This window comes from Callithrix jacchus, chromosome 4, assembly GCF_049354715.1.
Source record: "Callithrix jacchus isolate 240 chromosome 4, calJac240_pri, whole genome shotgun sequence".
Taxonomy (NCBI): Eukaryota; Metazoa; Chordata; class Mammalia; order Primates; family Cebidae; genus Callithrix; species Callithrix jacchus.
Genome location: NC_133505.1, coordinates 137,528,063 through 137,549,184, shown reverse-complemented (window position 1 = coordinate 137,549,184; position 21,122 = coordinate 137,528,063). Strand labels below are relative to the sequence as shown.

The 21,122-nt window shown below is 38.6% G+C and overlaps 1 protein-coding gene across 50 annotated transcripts in view; it reads left to right on the top strand.

The window, feature by feature from the left end:
* Positions 1–21,122, top strand: part of EPB41L2 (erythrocyte membrane protein band 4.1 like 2) — a 225,724-nt gene that overhangs the window by 178,008 nt on the left and 26,594 nt on the right. For 6 of the 50 annotated variants that reach the window (XM_035296686.3, XM_008995054.4, XM_035296688.3 and 3 more), the window contains 7 exons: positions 986–1,158; positions 6,317–6,379; positions 8,294–8,440; positions 9,709–9,810; positions 16,483–16,536; positions 16,739–17,299; positions 19,245–19,367. In XM_035296686.3, coding sequence (XP_035152577.3) covers positions 986–1,158; positions 6,317–6,379; positions 8,294–8,440; positions 9,709–9,810; positions 16,483–16,536; positions 16,739–17,299; positions 19,245–19,367 — 1,223 coding nt within the window. Of the gene's footprint in view, positions 1–985; positions 1,159–6,316; positions 6,380–8,293; positions 8,441–9,708; positions 9,811–14,309; positions 14,478–16,482; positions 16,537–16,738; positions 17,518–19,244; positions 19,368–21,122 lie in introns of all 50 variants that reach the window. The other 44 variants (XM_035296699.3, XM_008995060.4, XM_078370095.1 and 41 more) reach the window with 19 other exon arrangements.

Here is a 21,122-nt window from a genome sequence, read left to right as displayed (position 1 = left end):
GCACGCACCACCATACCCAGCTAATTTTTTGTATTTTTAGTAGAGATGGGGTTTCACCATGTTGACCAGGATGGTCTTGATCTCTTGACCTCATGATCCACCTGCCTCGGCCTCCCAAAGTGCTGGGATTACAGGCTTGAGCCACCGCGCCTGGCCTCATTGTAGTTCTGTTGTTTGGGGAGGCGCTCCAGATGGACAGAAGTCTTGCCACCTACTATTCGCTTTGCCTTGCTGATGTTTGAGGTAGTCTTGGCTTGATCTGCAATATGACAGCATTTTCAATACAGTATACATTTCTGCCTATCTAGTAGGAGAGAAGAGAGCACATCAGGCCAGGTTTGCTGGGATAAGGGAGGTGACTATGTATAGATTTACCACAGTTCATGTTGAGACACTGAGGAAGCAGATTAAAAAATGAAAAATATTAAACCTAAACATAGAAGTTAAAATCTCTAAAATTTACCTTTACTGTCTTTTACTTACTATTTTATCTTTTGAATGGTATTCAAATTAAAGTTTCCTCTATGGAGCAATTCTTAAAACTTAATGGAGCAAATAATCTTAATCATTACATAATCATTTGTTGCAAATAGATAAGATTCAGAAGTAAATCAGACAAGTCCAAAGAGTTAATTAAAATGCTGCTTACCTTGTATGTAATTCTCTTTGCCCTAACTCTGGTGTTTAAGCTGGTCTTAGAGCTCCTCCTACTGGCCAGTTTCATGAGCTGCCTTATATCCTTCCAGTACCTGTGATTTGAAAACCTGGTGTAGTTCAGTGGGTTAAAATTCTGAATACTTTCAGAATTTGGTAGACGTTTAAAAGTGAGTTTATTTGATATGGTGGGTATTTTCAGAGCTCAACAATGTCTCTGTTCCTGTTCATTGTTTATATGCTGCCTATTTATCTCTTTAAGGGGGAAATTTTTCATAAAGTTTACGTTTCACATGTCCTAAAATAATCCTAAATTGTCACTCCTTACTAGCTCCGATCGGTGTTGTGGACCAAAGTCTTATAAAGGATTTTCCTGGTGCTGCTGGGGAGATTTCATCTTATGGCCCTGGAGTTGTCAGCGTTGCGGTGGTACAAGATGGGGACGGCAGGAGGGAAATGAGAAGCCCAACTAAAGCCCCACATTTGCAACTCCTTGAAGGAAAGGTATGGTAAATTAGCCCAGTATGTGCTTTCAAACATTTACTTAAATACAGGCAATCTGTTGTATTTTCTGTTTTAGAAATCAAGTATTTAAAGTTAGTTGTTCTGTGTTCTCTGTTGGTCTTTTCTGTTTTCAGATATGCATAGGGGTCTCTAACCTTTCTTTAATTGTTGATCAAAGCAGAATATTTCAATGTAAATTATTTTAATGCAAGTAAGTAATTTACTGGCCTTTTTGACTGTCCTCATCACCCCCTTATCTAATTGAATACCCGAAGTAGAAAAGCTATGATGATTTGAAATTTATTTTTGGTTGGTTACAAGTAAATTTTAAAATGTAGCATCTCAATAATTTTAATTATTGACTTGAATTACTTGACATGACCGAAGATACTCTTTATGAACACATGTATTTTTCATTAATAATGTATAACTAATGGAGAAATTCTTAAGAAAGGGTAATTGTTTTGTGAATAGAGAGTGAGAACATGGTGTGTTGCTTTTGTTTACCTTGTGTGTACACCTAGTGAAGTGGAGAAGTAACCCGTATTGTGTTCTCAAATGTGTCACTGTTATCTTTTGTTACCTTGTGCAGTAACATCATTTGAATATTGATTTAAGAAGCCTTTGACATTTTTAGATCTCTTTTCTCTGTCTGAACAAAGCAACATTTTTACATGTAACATTGGAAGTGAGGACAGATAAAAACAAATGAATCCATCACATTGATTTATATTTTATTTTTGTATTTTTTTTTTGAGATGGAGTTTCACTCTTGTTGCCCAGGCTAGAGTGCAATGGCACAGGCTCAGCTCACTGAAACTTCCACCTCCCAAGTTCAAGTGATTCGCCTGCCTCAGCCTCCCAAGTAACTGGGATTACAGGCGCCCACCAGCATGCCTGGCTAGTTTTGTATTTTTAGTAGAGATAGGGTTTTACTATGTTGGTTAGTCTGGTCTTGAACTCCTGACCTCAAGTGATCCACCTGCGTCAGCCTCCCAAAGTGCTGGGATTACAGGTGTGAGCCACTGTGCCCGGCCAAATGGTTTTTTCTAAATTTTAACTTTGAAAATTTTAAAGACATAAAAATGGATAAAGACTTGCTAGATGAAGTAGCTGCAAGTGCCTCAGGAATTCCTGCACCGATAGCCCCTAAGGCTCAGAATGGAGAAGGTCTCAGGGACTGCCACGCGGGCCCAGTCTTGTGCCACAAGGTCAGGTGCTACCTGTAGCAAGTGACATCAATTCATCTCCCTACCATTGTTAAAGAATGTGTAACTATCATACTGAAAAATGTTTTCGTTGAGAATTGAGTTAAAAATAACAGAAATTGTGTCCAACAAGGTTTCTTTCAATTGCTGACAAGTTGTCAAAATAATTTAAAATTTTGCTAACAAGGCACCCAGGAGCGTGACTGCTTACATCTGAAACAGAAGAGCTCAGCATTTCAGAATATCTCTGTTCCCTTTTGCCTAGTTAACTTGACATATCCAGTAATTTTCCTTAAAAAATGAAGAAGTTCTTTTAAATTTCAATCCTGCTTGTCTTTAGCAAACAACGGTGTACACTGGCACTTTTGCTGATGCGTTGGATGTCTGTCAGCAACCAGGTTTAAAAGTAAATAATGCTGTTTGAGTTTCAGGCAATCTATGTGCAACCAGTTTGAAAATAATTAAATAAGTCAATATGTGTAAATTTTCTGTGATACAAGTAGTCTATTCTCTTTAAAAATGGGTCATTTAGGCTGGGCATGGTAGCTCATGCCTGTACTCCCAGCACTTTGGGAGGCCAAGATAGGCAGATCGAGACCATCCTGGCCAACATGGTGAAACCCTGTCTCTACTAAAAATACAAAAATTAGCTGGGCATGGTGGCGCACGCCTATAGTTCCAGCTACTCGGGAGGCTGAGGCAGAAGAATTCCTTGAACCCGGGAGGCGGAGGTTGCAGTGAGCCGAGACTACACCACTGCGCTCCAGCCTGGCAACAGAGCAAGACTCTGTCTCAGGGGCGGAAAAAAAAAAAAAGGATAATTTAATTCATTTCTAACTACACTGTGTTAATATGATCCCTCCTTTAAAGTAAAAGTTTTCACTAACTTCTCATTTTTTCTTTTGTCTTCTTTCTCTCTTGCATCTGTTTTTCCTTTGAATGTATCCGTTGTGTAATTTCATATCCGATCATGGGTTTGCACTTGAGAATAGACTGTTTCCATGTGCCCACCTTCCCCTCTCATCCATCGTGCTTCATCTTTTTCCCCAAACCTGTTACCTGTCCCTGAAATGGACTTGCTTTCAGACATTTCAGAGGAAGACCCCTTTGGGGAGGCTGACCAGATCACACTAGATAGCTTAGAGCACCTTTCCATGGGTGAAACATCAGAGCAGGGGGATTCTGAAGTGGCTATGCCTGATTTGGTCTTGGGTTCTGCCATAGCTCCTTCTCAGCCTGACTGTCCTTCTCCCATCTGTGAGAAGACTCTTAAAGCAGATGACAACAGTGATTCTGAGTTTGGTTACTTCTCCTTCAGTTTCTCCAAATGTTTTCCCTCTGGCTTCCCCTCCCTTCTTGATGAAGATGGATATCTTGCTTTCCCCAGCCTCCCCAAGGTCTGGGTCTCCTTCCTCCCTGCCGGTGTGCAGCACTATGTCCCAATCACCTCCCCTTCATTCATTCCTTCCCTTATCCTCATCTTCGGGCTACTTCTGTCTGCTTCTCAGTCAGTTTTTTTTTCTCTCGCCTTTTCCCTTCCTCTGGCTCTGTCCCTCTGCTATCTGGAGGCTAAAGCCGCTTCCTTTAATGTTTCTTATGACTGTGACTTGAATGACAAACTAGAGGAAGAGGAAGCAGTTGCTGGCATGCCTACATAAACTCAGTGTGTACAGTCACACAATACGCTTTATCTTAAACCTTTCCTAATATAGAGTGTAAATGTGTGCATACATTTTACCACTGATTACCCTCAACATAGTAGTACCTGCACATTTTCACACACACAACATTTTAGTGCATGAGAAATAAGTGTAGACATTTCTCCTACATTGAAATCAAACCCATTGACCAGGTCCACACATTCTAAGTTGGGAGCAAAATAGTAGGATTATTTGATGAATATCTAGATCATACTAGATTTTTAACAGAAGGAGTTGGGAGGAGGGAACCTGTGTTGCCCATAACAATACATACAGGGTCTCTCCATTTTGCAAACAGGTATTAATGCTGTTCCTTTAGGATGGAACCTTTTTGTTTTGATAATGAACTTAGGATGCAGTGGACATAACTGCTCTTGATGTGTATTAGTAGAATTCCTTAGTACTGTCATTCCTCTCGGAAAGCCAAGTGTGTTCTTGAATCTCTGAGGATGTATCTGTAACCTTCTATTCCTAATGTTTGTAAGTTTAATCTCAAAAGCTCCTTATCTCCCTGTTATTGTAGCATTTGGAGACCAGAGGAATTTTAGCTATTTTTTTCCCCAACCTTAAATTATGTAATTATATATAAAAGAGTCACTGCAGAGTATTTTATAAGGAAGGTACTATTCTGATGTCTTTAACAAATGTATGTGAAAAGTGAAACATGGCTCTTTGAAAATTTAAACTATGTAACACTAAGATTGGGCCTCTTAGTGCTCCTTTATTTAAAATTAGGTGTTTGGTTTGAGGATTTTTACTCCTATATAGGGCAATTTTTTTTTCAAGTATACTACCTCTGCACTCCTAAGCCAGCATTAACATGTATGATATATTTTTGATTATTTTGTTAAATGTGGCCTGGTGATTTAGTGCCTCATATTCTGTGGACACTAAATACGTAGAATAAGTCACAAAATTTAAAGCAAACCTAAAGAAAAATGTAAAGATAATTCAGTGAATATGCATTGTAGGGAAAACCACAATTGTTAAAACGTTTACCTGAGGAATAGCAAAGATGAATAATTTAGAGAGTTAAATGTTGACCAAGGAGTTGGAAGATGTTTCTTAACAGATTATTAAATGTCTGTGTCTCATTTTTCACTTCTGATAAAGACTCTGAGCTCCTTGCTTACCTCTGAAGAATACTATGAATGGTTAAAAAAGTAAGCTTTTTGAACACTTAGATTTGACACTGTCTTCCTAATAAAGAAGGAAAATCGTATATGTTAGGAATTAACCTGTAAAGGTTAAGTGATTTGCCTTTGATAAAAGAGTCAGTATTTTTATTCTCACCAGTTTTTCCCTTGAGTCAAAATTCAGTCAGTGTTTGTTAGTTTTAAACTTCATATTCATTCTTTTGAATCATCAGGTTTTGAGGAATACCCAACTGTGAAAAGCTGTTCTTGTTTAAAGAATTTTATGGAAGTGGTTATATTTCAAAGATTATTTTTAAATACCCACCATTTTAATATTAAACTATTTAAATGAACCAAGCCCTCACCCCGGCCAGGAAAAATATCCATATTTAGCGAACTGAATCATAGGTTGAACATTTGTTCCCCAATATAAAGCTAAAAACAAATTTTACATCATTAGACTTTACCCCATCATTAGTTGATTTAGACATTTCAAATTAGAACAGATTGAATTTTGCCATTTTTGCACTCTTGTATTTTTTGTTCCTGAGTACAAAATATTCAAAAGCAGAGCATAATCTAGGGACTGGGAAAGAGTGAAGCTTCCATCCTCCATTCCACCTTTGCAAAGGATCATTTCCATCATTTGTACGATACTGTAGGTGAAGAAAGACCAAAGTGGCTTAATATTCTGCATCTTCTGAGGGCCTCACGATAAAGGTTGGTAACACTGGTTCACCATATAAGTTCAAATACAGCTACTTTGCACTGATTAGTAGAGTTTCTACTAATACTCCCCTTCTTTCTGGTCATTTGCTGTGTGACTTTTTAGGTGAAGATGGAAGAAGAGGAAATACAGCTGGAAGAGGTGGCTGAGTTTTCCCTAAAGTTAAACATCTCATGGCTGCTGCCTGCCATTAGTATTGTGGGGGGAGGGTCTACTTGCAGAGTTTATTTGTGAGTTGTGTTTGTTGTGGCTTTAAGTTCGTAAGATTTGTATTCCTCTTTTATTTTAAGTCTTAGACTGTCAAACTCTGGGTCATTTTGGTGCTTGCTGATTGATACACTTATGTTTATTTGCCTTTCCCCCCCTGTGTGTGATTTAATTTCACAGAAAAATTCCTTGAGAGTAGAAGGGGATAATATTTATGTCAGACATAGCAATTTAATGTTGGAGGTTTGTATAATCTAAGAAAACAACTCTGTCCTATAATGGCTGCCCAGCTGCTGTGGATGGGAGGTCACGCGTAGGCTGGCTGGCAATGTTCTTCAAGCACAGTGCATGCAGTGCATGGGGAATTCAACTCGGGAGTGCATGTTACCAGCCTCACGGTGTTCCTTTCAAGTGGCTTAGGCAGGACCGTATCTAGTAGAAGTTCTCAAAGTGACAAGTGGGAAGAAAACGTTTAGTCAAATGAATCAAGTTTTTATCCAGTACTCTTGAAGTAGTTCTACAAGTAAACCTGTTCTCTCCTATGGGTTAACTCTAGGGCATCGAATCTCAAGTAACACAGTCTCATCCTAATGTATATTAACCGGAACAGATTTTTGTTTATTGATCTGGTGTTAAATTATTTGACTCTTGATCTTGATCTATGCCCACTTTTTTTTTTTTTTTTTTTGTTAAAATCCATGATTGGGAATGTGGTTCACTTTCAGTATTCTGTTTGAGAGTATGCTAATTAAAGGAATTCTTTTAAGTAGAAAGAAAGAACAAGCAAAAGTGAGAGAGAAAGGAGAAAAGGCCCAATTACCCAATTAGGAATGCAAAATGTTCCCCGTGTCACATGAGAACATTATAATTTTTTTCTTTCTTTCCCTCCTTATTTTACAGTAGTATGTGGCAGTGTGTTCAATGCAGAACTGCAGCTCTCAGTAATCTGACTAATCTGCCTGGTTGCTTTTGGCAGCTTTGATAACCAATGGAAATGTATTTTTGCCTAACTTACTAAAATGCTATAAAGTGTAATAAGTAACATTGCTTTGAATCAATGCAAGAAATGTGCCTGATCTCAAGCCACAGTCATTTTTCCATGCCATGCAAAGATTTTTAGATTTTCATGAGGTTTTGCAAATGGCTATAGAAGCTCATAGATGAGCTACTATGCTTGTGCATGAATATGGAATATCTAATTTTATTGGTTGCATGACCTGTTCCTTAAAGTGGGATGAAAGCTGTAATCCACAGGTGGCCCTATGATTTTTGAAATATAAATAAATATGTAAAATTTGGTTATAACCATTTCCTGAACACTAATTACCTTTTATTGTCACAAATACTATTTATCAGAGCCAGTCAAAAAAATTTCCAGAAATAACCATTTATCAGGGTCTACTCCCATGAAAATGGACCTGGTGGTTTCTCTTGCACATTTGTCTTTATAAGGACCGTCTGGCAACTGTGGGGCTAGACCCTACTTTTGTGCTTGGCAAGTACATGAGACGAGTCTGTGGTTCATTTAGTTTATAAAGAGGCTAAACAGAAGCAGCCTCTGGAAGCGGCAATTTTTATTAAGAATAAAAAGCCACCACTGGAATTTCCTGAAAACTGACAAAAACCCTTGGCTTTTCCAGTTGGGGGATGATCCTGGTTTAGCTTTTTCTTCCAGCCAGTGTGCTTAGGGGTCTACCTTTCTCTATTTTATACTTGGTCTACTAAGTTCACAGAACGCAATTTTAGGAGTAGTCGGAATCAGAAATTTGCTGGAACAAAGTCATAGTCTGAGTTTCAAATCCAAGTACTGGACGGAAGTGTTATTTAGCCATTTTGATGATCAGTTCCATGCTGTCTTTCTAATAATGTAAATAATTACTTCTGTAAAAATCCTAAACAGAGAAGAAATCAGAACCCTTTAAAATGTAAATCATCAAAGAAGTACACATTGACTTTATTTTCAAATTTTGATGAACTCATGAACTTATTCATAGATAATAATATGGCTTTAGAGACTTGGCATTTTTCTTGCTTTACTATGTTTTTTTTTTCTTAATCATAAGTTTACTTTGTCTTATTTTTTGGTTTTGTTTTTGGCCTACTGGGTTCTTTCCTTTTGGATTTTTTCCCCCCCTTTGTTACGTTACATACTGCTAGGAACTGGATAAGGCCCAGGAGGACATACTGAAACATCAGGCTAGCATTAGTGAACTCAAGCGCAATTTTATGGAATCCACACCTGAGCCGCGCCCTAATGAATGGGAAAAACGACGTATCACACCTCTGTCTCTACAGACACAAGGGGTATGTCACTAGCTATTTGTTGGCTCTGTCTCACTCTAGCTGTTCAATAGACGTCAAATTGTTAATCTCCTGTGTTGATTCTAGGGAAGTTATAAAATGCTCCCATTTAATTATTTTTATGTAATTACTAACAAATTTCTTAAATACTAAATATTTATTAACAATGTAGTAGTTATTGGCCTAGTTCTTAGTTAAATTGCATGAGTTTCAAAATGCTTTTGAAATAATTTTAGGATAATTTCACTATTTTACTCAGATAAATTGGTAGTAGTGATGAATTGTTATATAAGACAATTTAGAAACATACTGTGTTTAGTAAGCCTTTTAGTTACTGATATCTGAAATAGGGAAATTTACTGAATATAATTAAATAATAATTAAAGGAATATCGACTATATTTAGAGTGGTTTAAGGTAATTACTGTGAGGAAAATGAGTTTAACTTAGCTTTAAAGACTGATGAGCCCTGTTGAAAACTTAAAAAATGTTAGTAGTGAAATGTTAAAATTGTGTTTTAAAAACATGTTTCAGTTATTATATTGCTTTTCATGGTTTACTTCTCCCCACCGCTGATATGAGTACATAGTGCTTTCAGGATATATTCTCCATTCATTGTCATCCACATCTGTGCCTCTAGGATTCTTCCAGATCTCTCCTGTTATTGACCAAGAACATCCATGCCTCATTTATCATACTTGAGGAGACAGTGATCGTACTGTATTTAATCTGTAGTTTAAAAAATGGTATAAAGATGTTACCCTACAATTTCATCTTTTTCCATTCAGTGTCTAGTCTGGCTTGACTGTCACCAAATTGTAGACATTTGATTTAGATATTCTAGTGCTATTTTTATTCACCTTTCCTTAAAAAGAAAAGCTGTTTGTTGCTTTAAATATCTAAGTTTGTGCCATTGTAAGAGAAGGCCCTTAAGAACAGATGAGCAAAAAGAATTGCTGAACTGAAAAACAGAACCTTTGGAAATATGAAGACCTGCATGGTGGAGTCTTGTGAAGTTGGCTAAACTTCAGTTCTTAGTTTCAGATTTTTCTGAAGACAATGATGTCAATTTCAGCAGTCTATATACAAGAATATCATGTTTTCTGGAGAAACAGTGTCTGATACATGCCAAGGGTTTGGCCTTCCATTAATGTGCTGCTTCTTCTGATGTGTGTCACTGACCCTGTGTGGGTCAGTGTTTTATGTTTGTGTTGCTACAGGTGTAATGTATGTGTCTTATTTGTTGATTATGTCTGTTGTTTAAAACAATAGAGAAAAGGAGACCATCTTTTCAAGGATATTTTATCCGTGAAGGAGAAGTACCTGATGCCGACAACACGGACAGTTGAAGAAAAAGCTCAGGAGACGGACAAGGTGTTCACCTTGCATCCTTGGATCTGCTCTTGCTTTTTCCCGTTTTCCTTTTGTTTCTATCCACAGCCATAAGATTTCTTTTTTCTGTATGTCATACTAAATTTTTTTTGAAATGATTTTTGAGCATTAAAGGAGTTAAATCCCCTATGTATAGAAGCTTAGGATCATTGGATGAAAAACACCCTTGGCAGAAGCCCTTGAAAATTCAAAATTTGCAATACAGAAACACCAACCAATTTAGATAAGTGATTTCTAATTTGATGTATGTGGCTGACAGTTGGGAAACTGATTTCATGTGAAAATGCACTGTTTGGCCAGGCGTGGTGGCTCATGCCTATAATCCCAGCACTTTGGGAGGCCGAGGCAGGTGGACCGTGAGGTCGGGAGATCAAGACCATCTTGGCCAACATGGTGAAACTCCCTCTCTGCTAAAAATACAAAAATTAGCCAGGCGTGGTGATACGTGCTTGTAATCCCAGCTCTTTGGAGACTGAGGCAGGAGAATCGCTTGAACCCACGAGGCGGAGGTTGCAGTGAGCTGAGATTATGCTATTGCACTCCAGCCTGGCTACAGAGTAAGACTCTGTCTCAAAACAAGAGAAAATGCACTGTTTATCTAATACTTAGGCATGCTGTGTTGTTAAAATAAGCACTTATGTGCCTTGGGTTATGAGTTTACTAATTACATATTGAAAGCTTTTGAGTTTTCATTATACAATTTTTAATGGGAACAAAGATTTTGATGCACCTTAGCAGCCCCTTCATCTCTCTCTCTGCTCCTGCATGTGTGACATTTCTGACATTGGCGAGAAAGTTCATTTTCCATTGCTTTTACATCCTCATTCTTCTCTTGATACTGATTTTACTTAGCCAGGTGGTCAGTCTTTTATTTGCTGGGACTGGAGAGCCTAGAGTCTAGTGGAGGAGATATGGAAATTGGTAATTAGAAAATTCTCTTTCTTTCTTTCTTTCTTTCTTTTCTCTCTCTCTCTTTCTTTCTTTCTGTTTTTTTTTTTTTTGAGACAGAGTCTTGCACTGTCACCTGGGGTGGAATGCATTAGCACAGTCTTGGCTCACTGCAACTTCCGCCTCCCAGATTCAAGCGATTCTCCTGCCTCAGCCTCCTGAGTAGCTGGGATTCCAGGTGCCCACCACCATGTCTGGCTGATTTTTTGTATCTTTAGTAGAGACGGGGTCCACTATGTTAGCCAGGCTGGCCTCGAACTCCTGACCTCATGATCTTCCTGCCTCCGCCTCCCAAAGTGCCGGGATTATAGGCACGGGACACTGCACCCAGCCAGTAATTAGAAAATTTTGGACACTAAGAAGTAAATGTTAAGAAGGTGAAATACAATGTTGTGTCAGGAGGGGATTAGGAAGATACTTTTGTTATTGTGGTCAGGAGGAGATGGCATTTGAGTTGAGACCTTAATGATGACCAGGTGGCTATGTGAAAATGTATCCTCGAATAAGGAAGAGCAAATACAAGAGCCGCAACCCAGGAACTTAAAGACCAAAGGAAGGAAAATTCAAAGAGGTCAGACCCTAGCTTATGTCATGGTCTTAAAAAACCATGCTAACAGTTTGGAATTGTACAATAGGGATGATGGGAAGGTACTGGAGAGTGTTTAGGTGAGTAGTGGCAGAGTCCCACCTGTGTCTGTCAGAAGTCCCCCCCCCCCCCCCCCCGGCACTGGATGAGGAATAGATTATAGGGGCTGTGAATGAGAGCAGAGATTATTAATAAGGAAACAGTGTTTCCTTTCCACCAAGTAGATTATATTAATTAATAGAGAGTACTCATCGGAACACATGGTGGGGTGGGGAAGAGCCAAAATAAATAGAAATTCCCTAAAGAAACTTGTGGCCTAGTTGAGATGAAATATTTTCAGAACGTTGCAAATGAGAAAGATAATGTCATGAAGCTACACCAAGTGACATTTATATACTTTGAAGGCTAGCCTGAAACCAAAGCCAATTAGACTCCATGTGTATAATGAGGACTATAATATCACATGCTTTGAAATATTACATATTTTTGATAACCTATCCTCCAGAAGCTATCACATGGTATCATTCGATCAAATTTAAAGTGATATTCTTGTGGACTTTTTGCAGTAGGAAACTTTGACATTATAGTGGAGATGCTTAAAATTATTATTGTTTTTCTGGATCTCATGTTTTGGGAATGTACAGTATAAAATATCTTGTCACAGAAGTCATGTTCAAGTGATATTAATGTGAAATTTAAATCTGGAAAAGCCCCCAAATGGTTTATCTGTACTTGAAGTTACTGGTTTTTTTTGTTCTTTTCCTCTCCAATATATGCAGAAAAATACATACTTACATGACATGCAGATAGATTGTTCTTATTACAATCATCCATTCATCTGTGTGCCCAGCAAACACTTATTGACCACCTACGTTGCATCTTTTTTTTCTCTTCAAATAACATACTACTATTAGTTGAAAGTAGGTGAGCATTTGTCCACTGTAGTGCTTTGACTTTAGCAGAGTACCTTTTCAGTTTCTGCCTTTGTCATGTCTTCATTTTACTGTTGCAGGGGTTCTCATTTATCTTTGAATTAAAATTCTTATTGAAAGTAAAATTTAAAAAATTATGCGTAAGTACATAATTTGACCACATTTTCCAAATATCTATAATATGGGTTTTATAGCTATTTAAAAAAGCAGTAATCGTTTCTTTTAAAAAAAAAATACATTGAACTTTCAAAGTGGCTGTCGTTTGAATTTGAACAATTTTGAGAGTAGAGCAGAAAATTGAAAACCAACCCATTTAATCTTTAATGGGTAAATAACTGTTGTAATCCTCTTAACATTTTGTATGCATTATGATGACTTAAACTTGCATAGACTGTTCTCTCCTAAGAGATTATATATGTTGTAACTTCAAGGCACTTTTGAAGGTATGTCATTGAATAACGAAATGCATGGCGTTTCTTTAAACACCCCAGTGATCTCTTACTGGGAAGGGCACCCCATCCACCCACCTAGGGATGGTAATGAAGCTACCAGAAGCTTTTTTCTCTCCTGAATATTGCAAGTGCTTACTCACCTCACCCTTCTTAGCTCAGTGTATGAAGGTGCCCCTTGGGAGTGTCACTGATTTTTCTTTAAGATTTTTGAATGGTGGCCAGGTGCGGTGGCTCACGCCTGTATTCCCAGCACTTTGGGAGGCTGAGGAGGGTGGATCACCAAGTCAGGAGTTCGAGACCAGCCTGGCCAACATGACAAAACCCCGTCTCTACTAAAAATACAAAAACTAGCTGGGCATGATGGCATATACCTGTAATCCCAGCTACTGGGGAGGCTGAGGAGGGCGGATCGCCTCAAGTCAGGAGTTCGAGACCAGCATGGTCAACATCGCAAAACTCCGTCTCTACTAAAAATGCAAAAATTAGCTGGGTGTGGTGGCGCACACCTATAATCCCAGCTACTGGGGAGGCTGAGGCAGAATTGCCTGAACCTGGGAGGCAGAGGTGGCCATGAGCTGAGATCACTGCACTGCACTCCAGCCTGGCGACAGAGCAAGACTCTATCTCAAAAAAAAAAAAAAAAAAAAAAAAAAAAAAAAAAATTCTGAATAGTGGGGTTTATTAGGAATTATTCGCACACTCTGACATGAGTATTGACATTTCAGGTTTCTGAGGACAGTTCTGTTGTGCCTCAGGCAGGTCAGGAGCCGTTGTTTAAGAGCCAGACACAGAGAAGTTAAACTTGCTTTCATGGTTTTTTAGGGAGAAATAATTTTCATGTTGCTCATTGAGCTTTCAACTCTGAATTTGTCTTCCTATTTTGATTTATTTTTCTTTACGTGTTCTTTTGGTGAAAAAACAAGGGGGAGGGATAATTTATTTATTCTGTGGCATATTTAGCATGCCCCAGGGAATTAATGTGGGCTGCTGTCAGAATGCTTGTTGTACAGAGAGTTAAGGTGGTATTGAGTAGGGAAGAGATTGTAGGAGCTGGAGTGGTGGGGGAAGGCCTTACACAAAATACGGAATAAGAAGTGGGCCCCAGGGACATGAGAAAATTGGAAAGGCTCAGAATGTGCAGAGAAGGACAAAGAAGGGCCTTAGAGGCAGGAAAGGGAGGACTGCCAAGCTCTAACACAGAAATAAGCATTTCAAGTGGAGGGCCACTGAAGAGGCCATCCTGTGCAGAAAAAGGCCAGGGAACTGCCTCAAGAATATATGAAATAGCATTTGGGTGGGTCAGTTGTGCTCAATTTGTTATCAACCAAGCAGTTTTCACTGGTTTCTGTAGGTTGCAGCTATCCAAGATTTTCAAGCAGGGTGGAAAAGCTGGTGCTCAGGCAAATCTCTGCATAAGCCTGCTACGGAATCTTCTCATCTTTCTTTCATTTTATGCTGTTCTGTTGTTCTTTCTTGTGTAACCTTTCCTTTCTTTCAGTAGGTCACTGCTGTCTGTTCTGACTTGGTGCTAATTCTTTGCTCTTCCTTTTCTGACCTCTCTAGAGCCTAGAAGAGGAGATAACATCAATTTTGTTTAGTGGAAAGGGCTTTTCTGATAGCATGAAAGCCACCTTCACTTCAGCCACCACTTGGACAGCAGAGGGCGCTGTTGTGAGCACTAATGCACCTTCTGAAAAGCTTTCTTCCTCGCCCTTCTCACACTTGCTTGAGGTGCATTTTGCTTTGTTTCCCCTCTTACTAAAAGCCACATATGAGAGAGATTTTCATTTTTTAAATATTCAGGCACCATTCTCTCCAGTGCTTATACTGGTGAAATTAATTCTTCCTGGGAGAAACATTCAAGAAACAGTGACCGAATTGGAACATGAAGAAAAGATATAGATTGGATGTTTCTCCTGCTTCTTTCAAAGAAAAAAAAAATCTGCCTAAATTCAGAGAATAATTTAAATCATTAAGTTCCAGAGTCTGAGCCGTTAAGCAGAGGGAAACTCTCAACCAGTTAGAAGCCAAATATACTTTGCAGAGTTGATGTTTTCAAAACCCAAATTCCCGGCATTCTCTGATGGCGTGTTATTTTTTAAATTCTGTTCATATGGAAAAGTCTGAAGTGCCTTCCATGCTCCATGAGTTAATTGTTTTTGAATGACCCTGAGGAATTCCCTGAATTTGGGCAGAACCTATCCAGCCAACTGAGGTTAAGATACAACAGTAATAGTAATTCACTGACCTGTACTCATAATGGAATGTATGTTTCAGAAATGTTCTGGTCACTGGATATCTTTATTGTAAATAGTCATGGTTAAATGCTGTTTATCAAAATAGATTGAGAGTTCTTTTAGTTTAATATCTAAAACCTCTGAGTTTTCAATAAAACTGGAACGATAACTATCTTCTATTAGTAACGTGATTTACATGCTATTTATTTGGATCAGTGAAAGCATGCCCTTTCCATTCATTGTAGAGTAATAGGGCAGGTCAAAGAGAGTTTGTGAGTAGGTGTTGACAGTGCCGCAGAGAAGTGTGCCACGTTAGGATCTTCAGCTCATGGTTGTCCATGTGTCTGGGAAAATGAGCACAACCCTGCTGTCCGTTACAGGCAACAGCTCCAGTCCAGTTAGTACCTTGGCAACTACACAACAGTATCCAGAGGACTCAGTGGCATGGTGCCCTTCTCCATCCAGTGTGGAGTCACCTTTGTGAATAAATAGGGCTCCTCACTCCGCCGATTTGTTTTTAAGTTAGCTCATAGGCAGTAGTGCCACCTAAATGTCAGAAAGTTGGCCATGCTTGAGTTGTATCATTGTAAAGCAGACTTTTTTAAGTGTGAGAAAAATGTAAGACTTTAAAACAAACTCCTCTGTACAAACAAGTTTCCACCCTAATTAATAATACCATAGGACAGTAATTTATGTTACTCATGTATTCAGTCAACAGATATTTATTGAACATTTAGTGCTGTATGACTCAACTGGAATACATTAATTTACTCCCAAGAAATAGATGTCTGCAGGGGATTGGAGTGAACATGTCATATAATAAAGTTGACTCATTTTAGATTTCAAAGATGCTAGTGGAAGAGCTAAACTGAAAGAGAAATCACTTGGAACTACCTTTGACATCTACCCTAATATATAATGTAGACTTTGCTTACCCATGATTGGAATTGGAATGTTAATAGCCATTTCTGGAATGAACACTTTCATGTTAATAGACTTCTAAGGCCAACTATAATTTTGTCAATTAAAACTTTTTTTTTTTTTTTAAAGAAAACCAGCAAAAAATAAAAGTCTCATCTCTTTGGTGCTATGTTCATTTAGGAATCAGGGTTCCAGGCTAGGTATTATAGTCTGATTAAAACCCAAACTGTCAAATAGGTTTTAAAAGTTTTCAAATTTTTCCTTTAAGATGATGAGCCAGCTTTGGCATAATTTCATTTTTTTAAACCATTTCAAACTGCATAGGTAGAGCTTATAGCTGCATCTATAATAAAAGCATTCTACTTCTTTGGGAGGATGTTGGCTGTTTTTGTGTTTCTATGTCTTTTTGTAAGCTTTTTGGCAATTTGTCTTGATTGTCCTCTATGTGACCTTGAGCAGAGGTTTCTGTAGATGTCCATTCTTGCTGTTTTGTCTTTGCAGTGTCAGATGTTTGTTTCAGTGGTTGTTGAGGTAAAACTGTATTGATTTTGTGTCCTCGGTTGCTTTTTGTTCCGCAGACACGTGCTCCTGAGTCAGAAGGGCCTTGCACTGGAGCCAGGGATGCTGTTAAGGTTCTCCCCTTTTTTCCATGTTAACACCATTGCCTCACGTTCCTCATCGCCCTCACGTTTGCCCCGCTTCCCTTTCAGTCAGCCATCATTATCATCTTTGTTTTTCTCCATGACATGAATCTGCCATCAGTTAATTTGGGATTCCATGCTTTTTATTTATTCATCTATTTTTGTTTTCCCTCATCCATCTTTTTTTGTATAGAGTTCACATGAGACTCTGAATATAGTGGAGGAGAAGAAGCGGGCAGAGGTTGGGAAAGACGAAAGAGTAATCACAGAAGAAATGAATGGTAAAGAGCTATCACCTGGGAGTGGTCCTGGGGAGATACGTAAGGTGGAGCCTGTGACACAAAAAGACTCCACCTCCCTGTCTTCTGAGAGCAGCAGCAGCAGTGAGAGTGAGGAGGAAGACGTGGGAGAGTACCGTCCCCACCACCGAGTGACCGAGGGCACCATCAGAGAGGAACAGGAGTGTGAAGAAGAGGTGGAGGAAGAACCCCGCCCGGCAGCCAAGGTAGTAGAGAGGGAGGAAGCAGTGCCCGAAGCCAGCCCAGTCACACACGCAGGTGCCAGTGTAATCACAGTAGAAACACTGATCCAGGAAAATGTAGGTGCCCCAAAGATCCCCGGAGAGAAGAGTGTACACGAAGGCGCTCTTAAGCAAGACGTGGGAGAAGAAGCAGAGGAAGAGCCACAGAAAGTTAACGGAGAGGTGTCCCATGTTGACACTGATGTTTTGCCACAAATTATTTGTTGTTCAGAGGTAAATGGGAGTCCCAAGTGGGAGCCAAACTCTAGAGCTGCTTCTCAGGTGGGGAACTCCTGCCTTTCTTCTCCTGTCCTCCCAGTTCTTCAGCTTTTTTCATCAAGAATCTGAATGTTCTCTCTCATGGGAGGAAGGGGGAAGGCACTGCTCTGTGGATTTTCCGCCAGCTCAGTTCATGGGTTCCAGCTTCTCTGCTGCCACTGGACACCTGTAGGGTAAACTTTCCTGCAAGCACCACATCCAGTGTTCCTTCCCTTTCCACATTTAAATTTTTCTTTGCATGTTTTGGGTGTTTCCAACTGTTTTGTCTTTAGTTGCACTGCTTCCTCACACTAAATGCCTTTTTTTTTTCCTGTTGGTTTAATTAGAAAAATGTGTATGTAATGTTGAAAAAAAAATGGTCACTGTTGAGTGCGTGTGCTCCTGATGTCATGACTGGGTTTGACTTCTTGGCTCATTCTTTTACTCTTCAACTTCAGAGTTTTAGAAACGACAGCAGGCTCTGATTACTGTGATTCTCCGAATGCAGTATCCAGCAGTGATGAGAATGTTATTTCCTGAATGCCACTGTGATTTCCGTTTCTGGATTCCAGGGTTTATATGGTTTGGTTAAGAGCCTTTCTATCCTTCCAGGCAACCAGAGGCTAGGCTAATTGATAGGAGGAGATCCTCTCTTCTCAGTCCATCCTAATGTCAATTCTGGAGTTGTTGCCAGATGATGATATGTCTGATGGATTGTCTACATTGGATAAGAATCTTTTTCTTTTCTCTTTGAAGAGAACTTTTCAGACTTCTCTTAGATTAAGCCTTGGTCACTCGGTGCAGTGTCTCTCCTTTGGGAGTTAGGCTGAGGGAGAGTTTACTTCCTTGGGAATATTTCTTGATTCTAATGTGAAATGCCTACAGTACAGAGATTTATTCCTATTTTGTTCTCTTCGATGGGATGGAAAATGTTGAAGTGACTTTGTCTTAAAATAATGAAGTGGATTTTAACCATGTTACTTTTAAACTTCTGTTTCACTTCAGAGAAGATTTTTCAAGAGCCTTCGAACACTTTGAACTGTTCTGTATTTGACATATGGTTACTCTTCTTTAAATAATTATCCCTGTTGAGAATGTTCTCTCAAAGAAAGCACTGCAGTATTTTGGTAGTAGTATAGTCTGGTATTGCATTAATATTAATCATGCATACTCGACAGACTACAATGCTAATAAGCCGTCGAACATAATGTTTTAAATTGTTCAAAGCGTTGGTGCCACATGGATGGAGTAATTTTAGATAGAGCATTTTAACTTATGTAATACAGAAGAAACACTGCAAGTTTTAGACAAGTATAATTGAAAACAGTAACACTTGAAGACATCCTTTCTGAAAATGGTGTGTCTGTTAACAATCAGGCAGAAAAGGCATTTTGGGCAGAAGAACAAATCCTAGCCTACCTAGCTGGTGTGCCAGTTAAAGGCAGTGAGGCTTCACACAAACTATGTGGTCCTTTAAACTATGATAAAAATAGAGACAGGTCACTTCACATAGTTCATTCTATTTTCTTTTCAATTTGTTATTACTTGCCCAAAGCTAGAGAGAGAGTGTGTGTGTGTGTGTGACTATATACTAGGCTTGATGTGTAAGTAGTTGGGGACCATCTTAATTTGAAGAGTAACATAATTTAGGAAGCCATCATGTCAGCTTATTTTTCATGTATGTGTATACACACATGTGCACATTCATGTATGTGTATATCCACATGTATGTATGTGTACATAAGATATATTTGAAGGAAAATTTTTCCTTTTGTTTGTTTTACGTTATTTGCTTTACTCTTTTCTTTTGTGCATGAGTGTGTGTTTGGGTATGTTTCTGACAATTATTTGTGAAGGTTCCATTAAGCACTTTTACTTTGTTACCTCTAGAATTTATTTTTCCCTTCCTTTTCCACCCCAGCCACCAGTGGTAAAAACAGAGATGGTAACAATTTCTGATGCCTCACAAAGGACAGAAATCTCCACCAAGGAAGTCCCCATTGTCCAAACTGAGACCAAAACCATCACATATGAGTCTCCACAGGTACAGAAGCTCTAGCCTTGGACTGCTCAAACTCTTTTTTCACTTAGTGTGTCTGTGTTTTCATTCTTTCTTCTCTTAGTTTACACATTTCTGGCTTTAATGTAGCTTTTGTATCTCCACTTTGTAACTGTACTTCAACAACATAATTTGCTATTTTTCTCTCTTAGATTGAGACAGAGAACTGCAATTCAATCGGCAACCCAATAATTATAGGGGAACTGTACATATGATTATTTAGGACAGGGAGTATCAATCTTATTCATATTATTGAAAGGCATTTCTGGGTTGACATATCCAAGAATGTGTACACTTAGGAAACAAATTGTCTTGCAAGGTTTATCTGATAAAATTCATGGATTAATAATTGGATCTAGTTGTGGATGTAATTTAGGCTTCCTTCCCTCTGTAACTCCATGAAAATAGACACAGTCAACTCATTCTTGCTTGTAATAACACATACATGCACATACACATTTGTGTAGGCTTCATGTGGGATTTTTTTAAAAGACATATGTAGTCATTCTTATGTGAATGGTGATACCATGTGTCTAAAGAATTACAAGATTTGTGTGTTTGATTTTAGGTTTTCACACATTGGTTCTGTAAAGATTTGAAATAAGCATTAAGATGTTTAACCTTAAGAATAACAAAAAAAAAGGGAAAGCATTAATCATTTCAAAAGAGAATATACGATAAATATTTTCTTCACTGAGAAATTGAACCTTCTGTGGTAGAATTGTATCACGGTGGAGGAGGTCAGGTTATTGTCTTCTCAATATATTTTTAAAAGGTTTAATGTGGGCACATTTGAAACGTTTCTGAAAATTATTTTGGGTATGGCATCCCTGTGTGTGCATCGATCCCACATAAGCACAAATAGGTTTCTTATAAATGACTGCGGCGGGGAGCATTAGTCATGTGTCTGTATTGTGGTAAGTTGCCAGAACGAAGAAGTACAGGTGCATGACCCACGTTGGAAAGAGCTTTCCTCTTACAGTCAGAGAGACTCTGTACCATCCAGTTACTTTCTTTCGTCAGTGTCAGGAAACAGAAGGCAAATATGTTTTGTGATCTTAACATAAACTATTAGACTATTGATTTGCTTCATTGTTTCCCTTTGGAAACTCTAGGACCTTCTGCACCTTTCAATATCAAAGCAAACAAGTTAAAATTTATTTTAACATATGTATGGGATTTATATATATGTATGTAGAGAGCACATGTGTATGTATAGTATTGAAATATATGTGCCCATATATATGCTCACAAATATAAACTATTACAGGAACAATGTAGTTGATAAAAAAAAAATCTACTCAGGTAAGCAGATAACCAAATCAGGCAGATTCAGTGTGTCCTAGTCAGGTTCTGTTACATGGTAATCTGATAAAATATTTATCTATTTTTACCCACCTGTGCTTAAAACATAACAAACTCAGCGCTGCTGGTCACTGCGGAAACTTCTCTGCCTGTCTCTCTAGTTTCTTTTTCCAGCTTCTGCAAATGTCCTTCAGACAAATTCTGTCATCATTCCCTTGTAGCTTGCAGTCCCACCTCCTGTGTCCATTCTCGTCCATTCTCCTCTTTTTTCTCCACCCACACAGTGGAGTTTACTTCTCCATGTGCACCTAGCCTTTTGCCTCTACTTGGTTTTAAATACTAGCTGCTCTCTGGGGCAGTAAATTACCACTACAAACATGCAAAACGCATAGATTTTAAAAGCTGCATATTCGATGGGGTGGGGGTCTTCTCTGA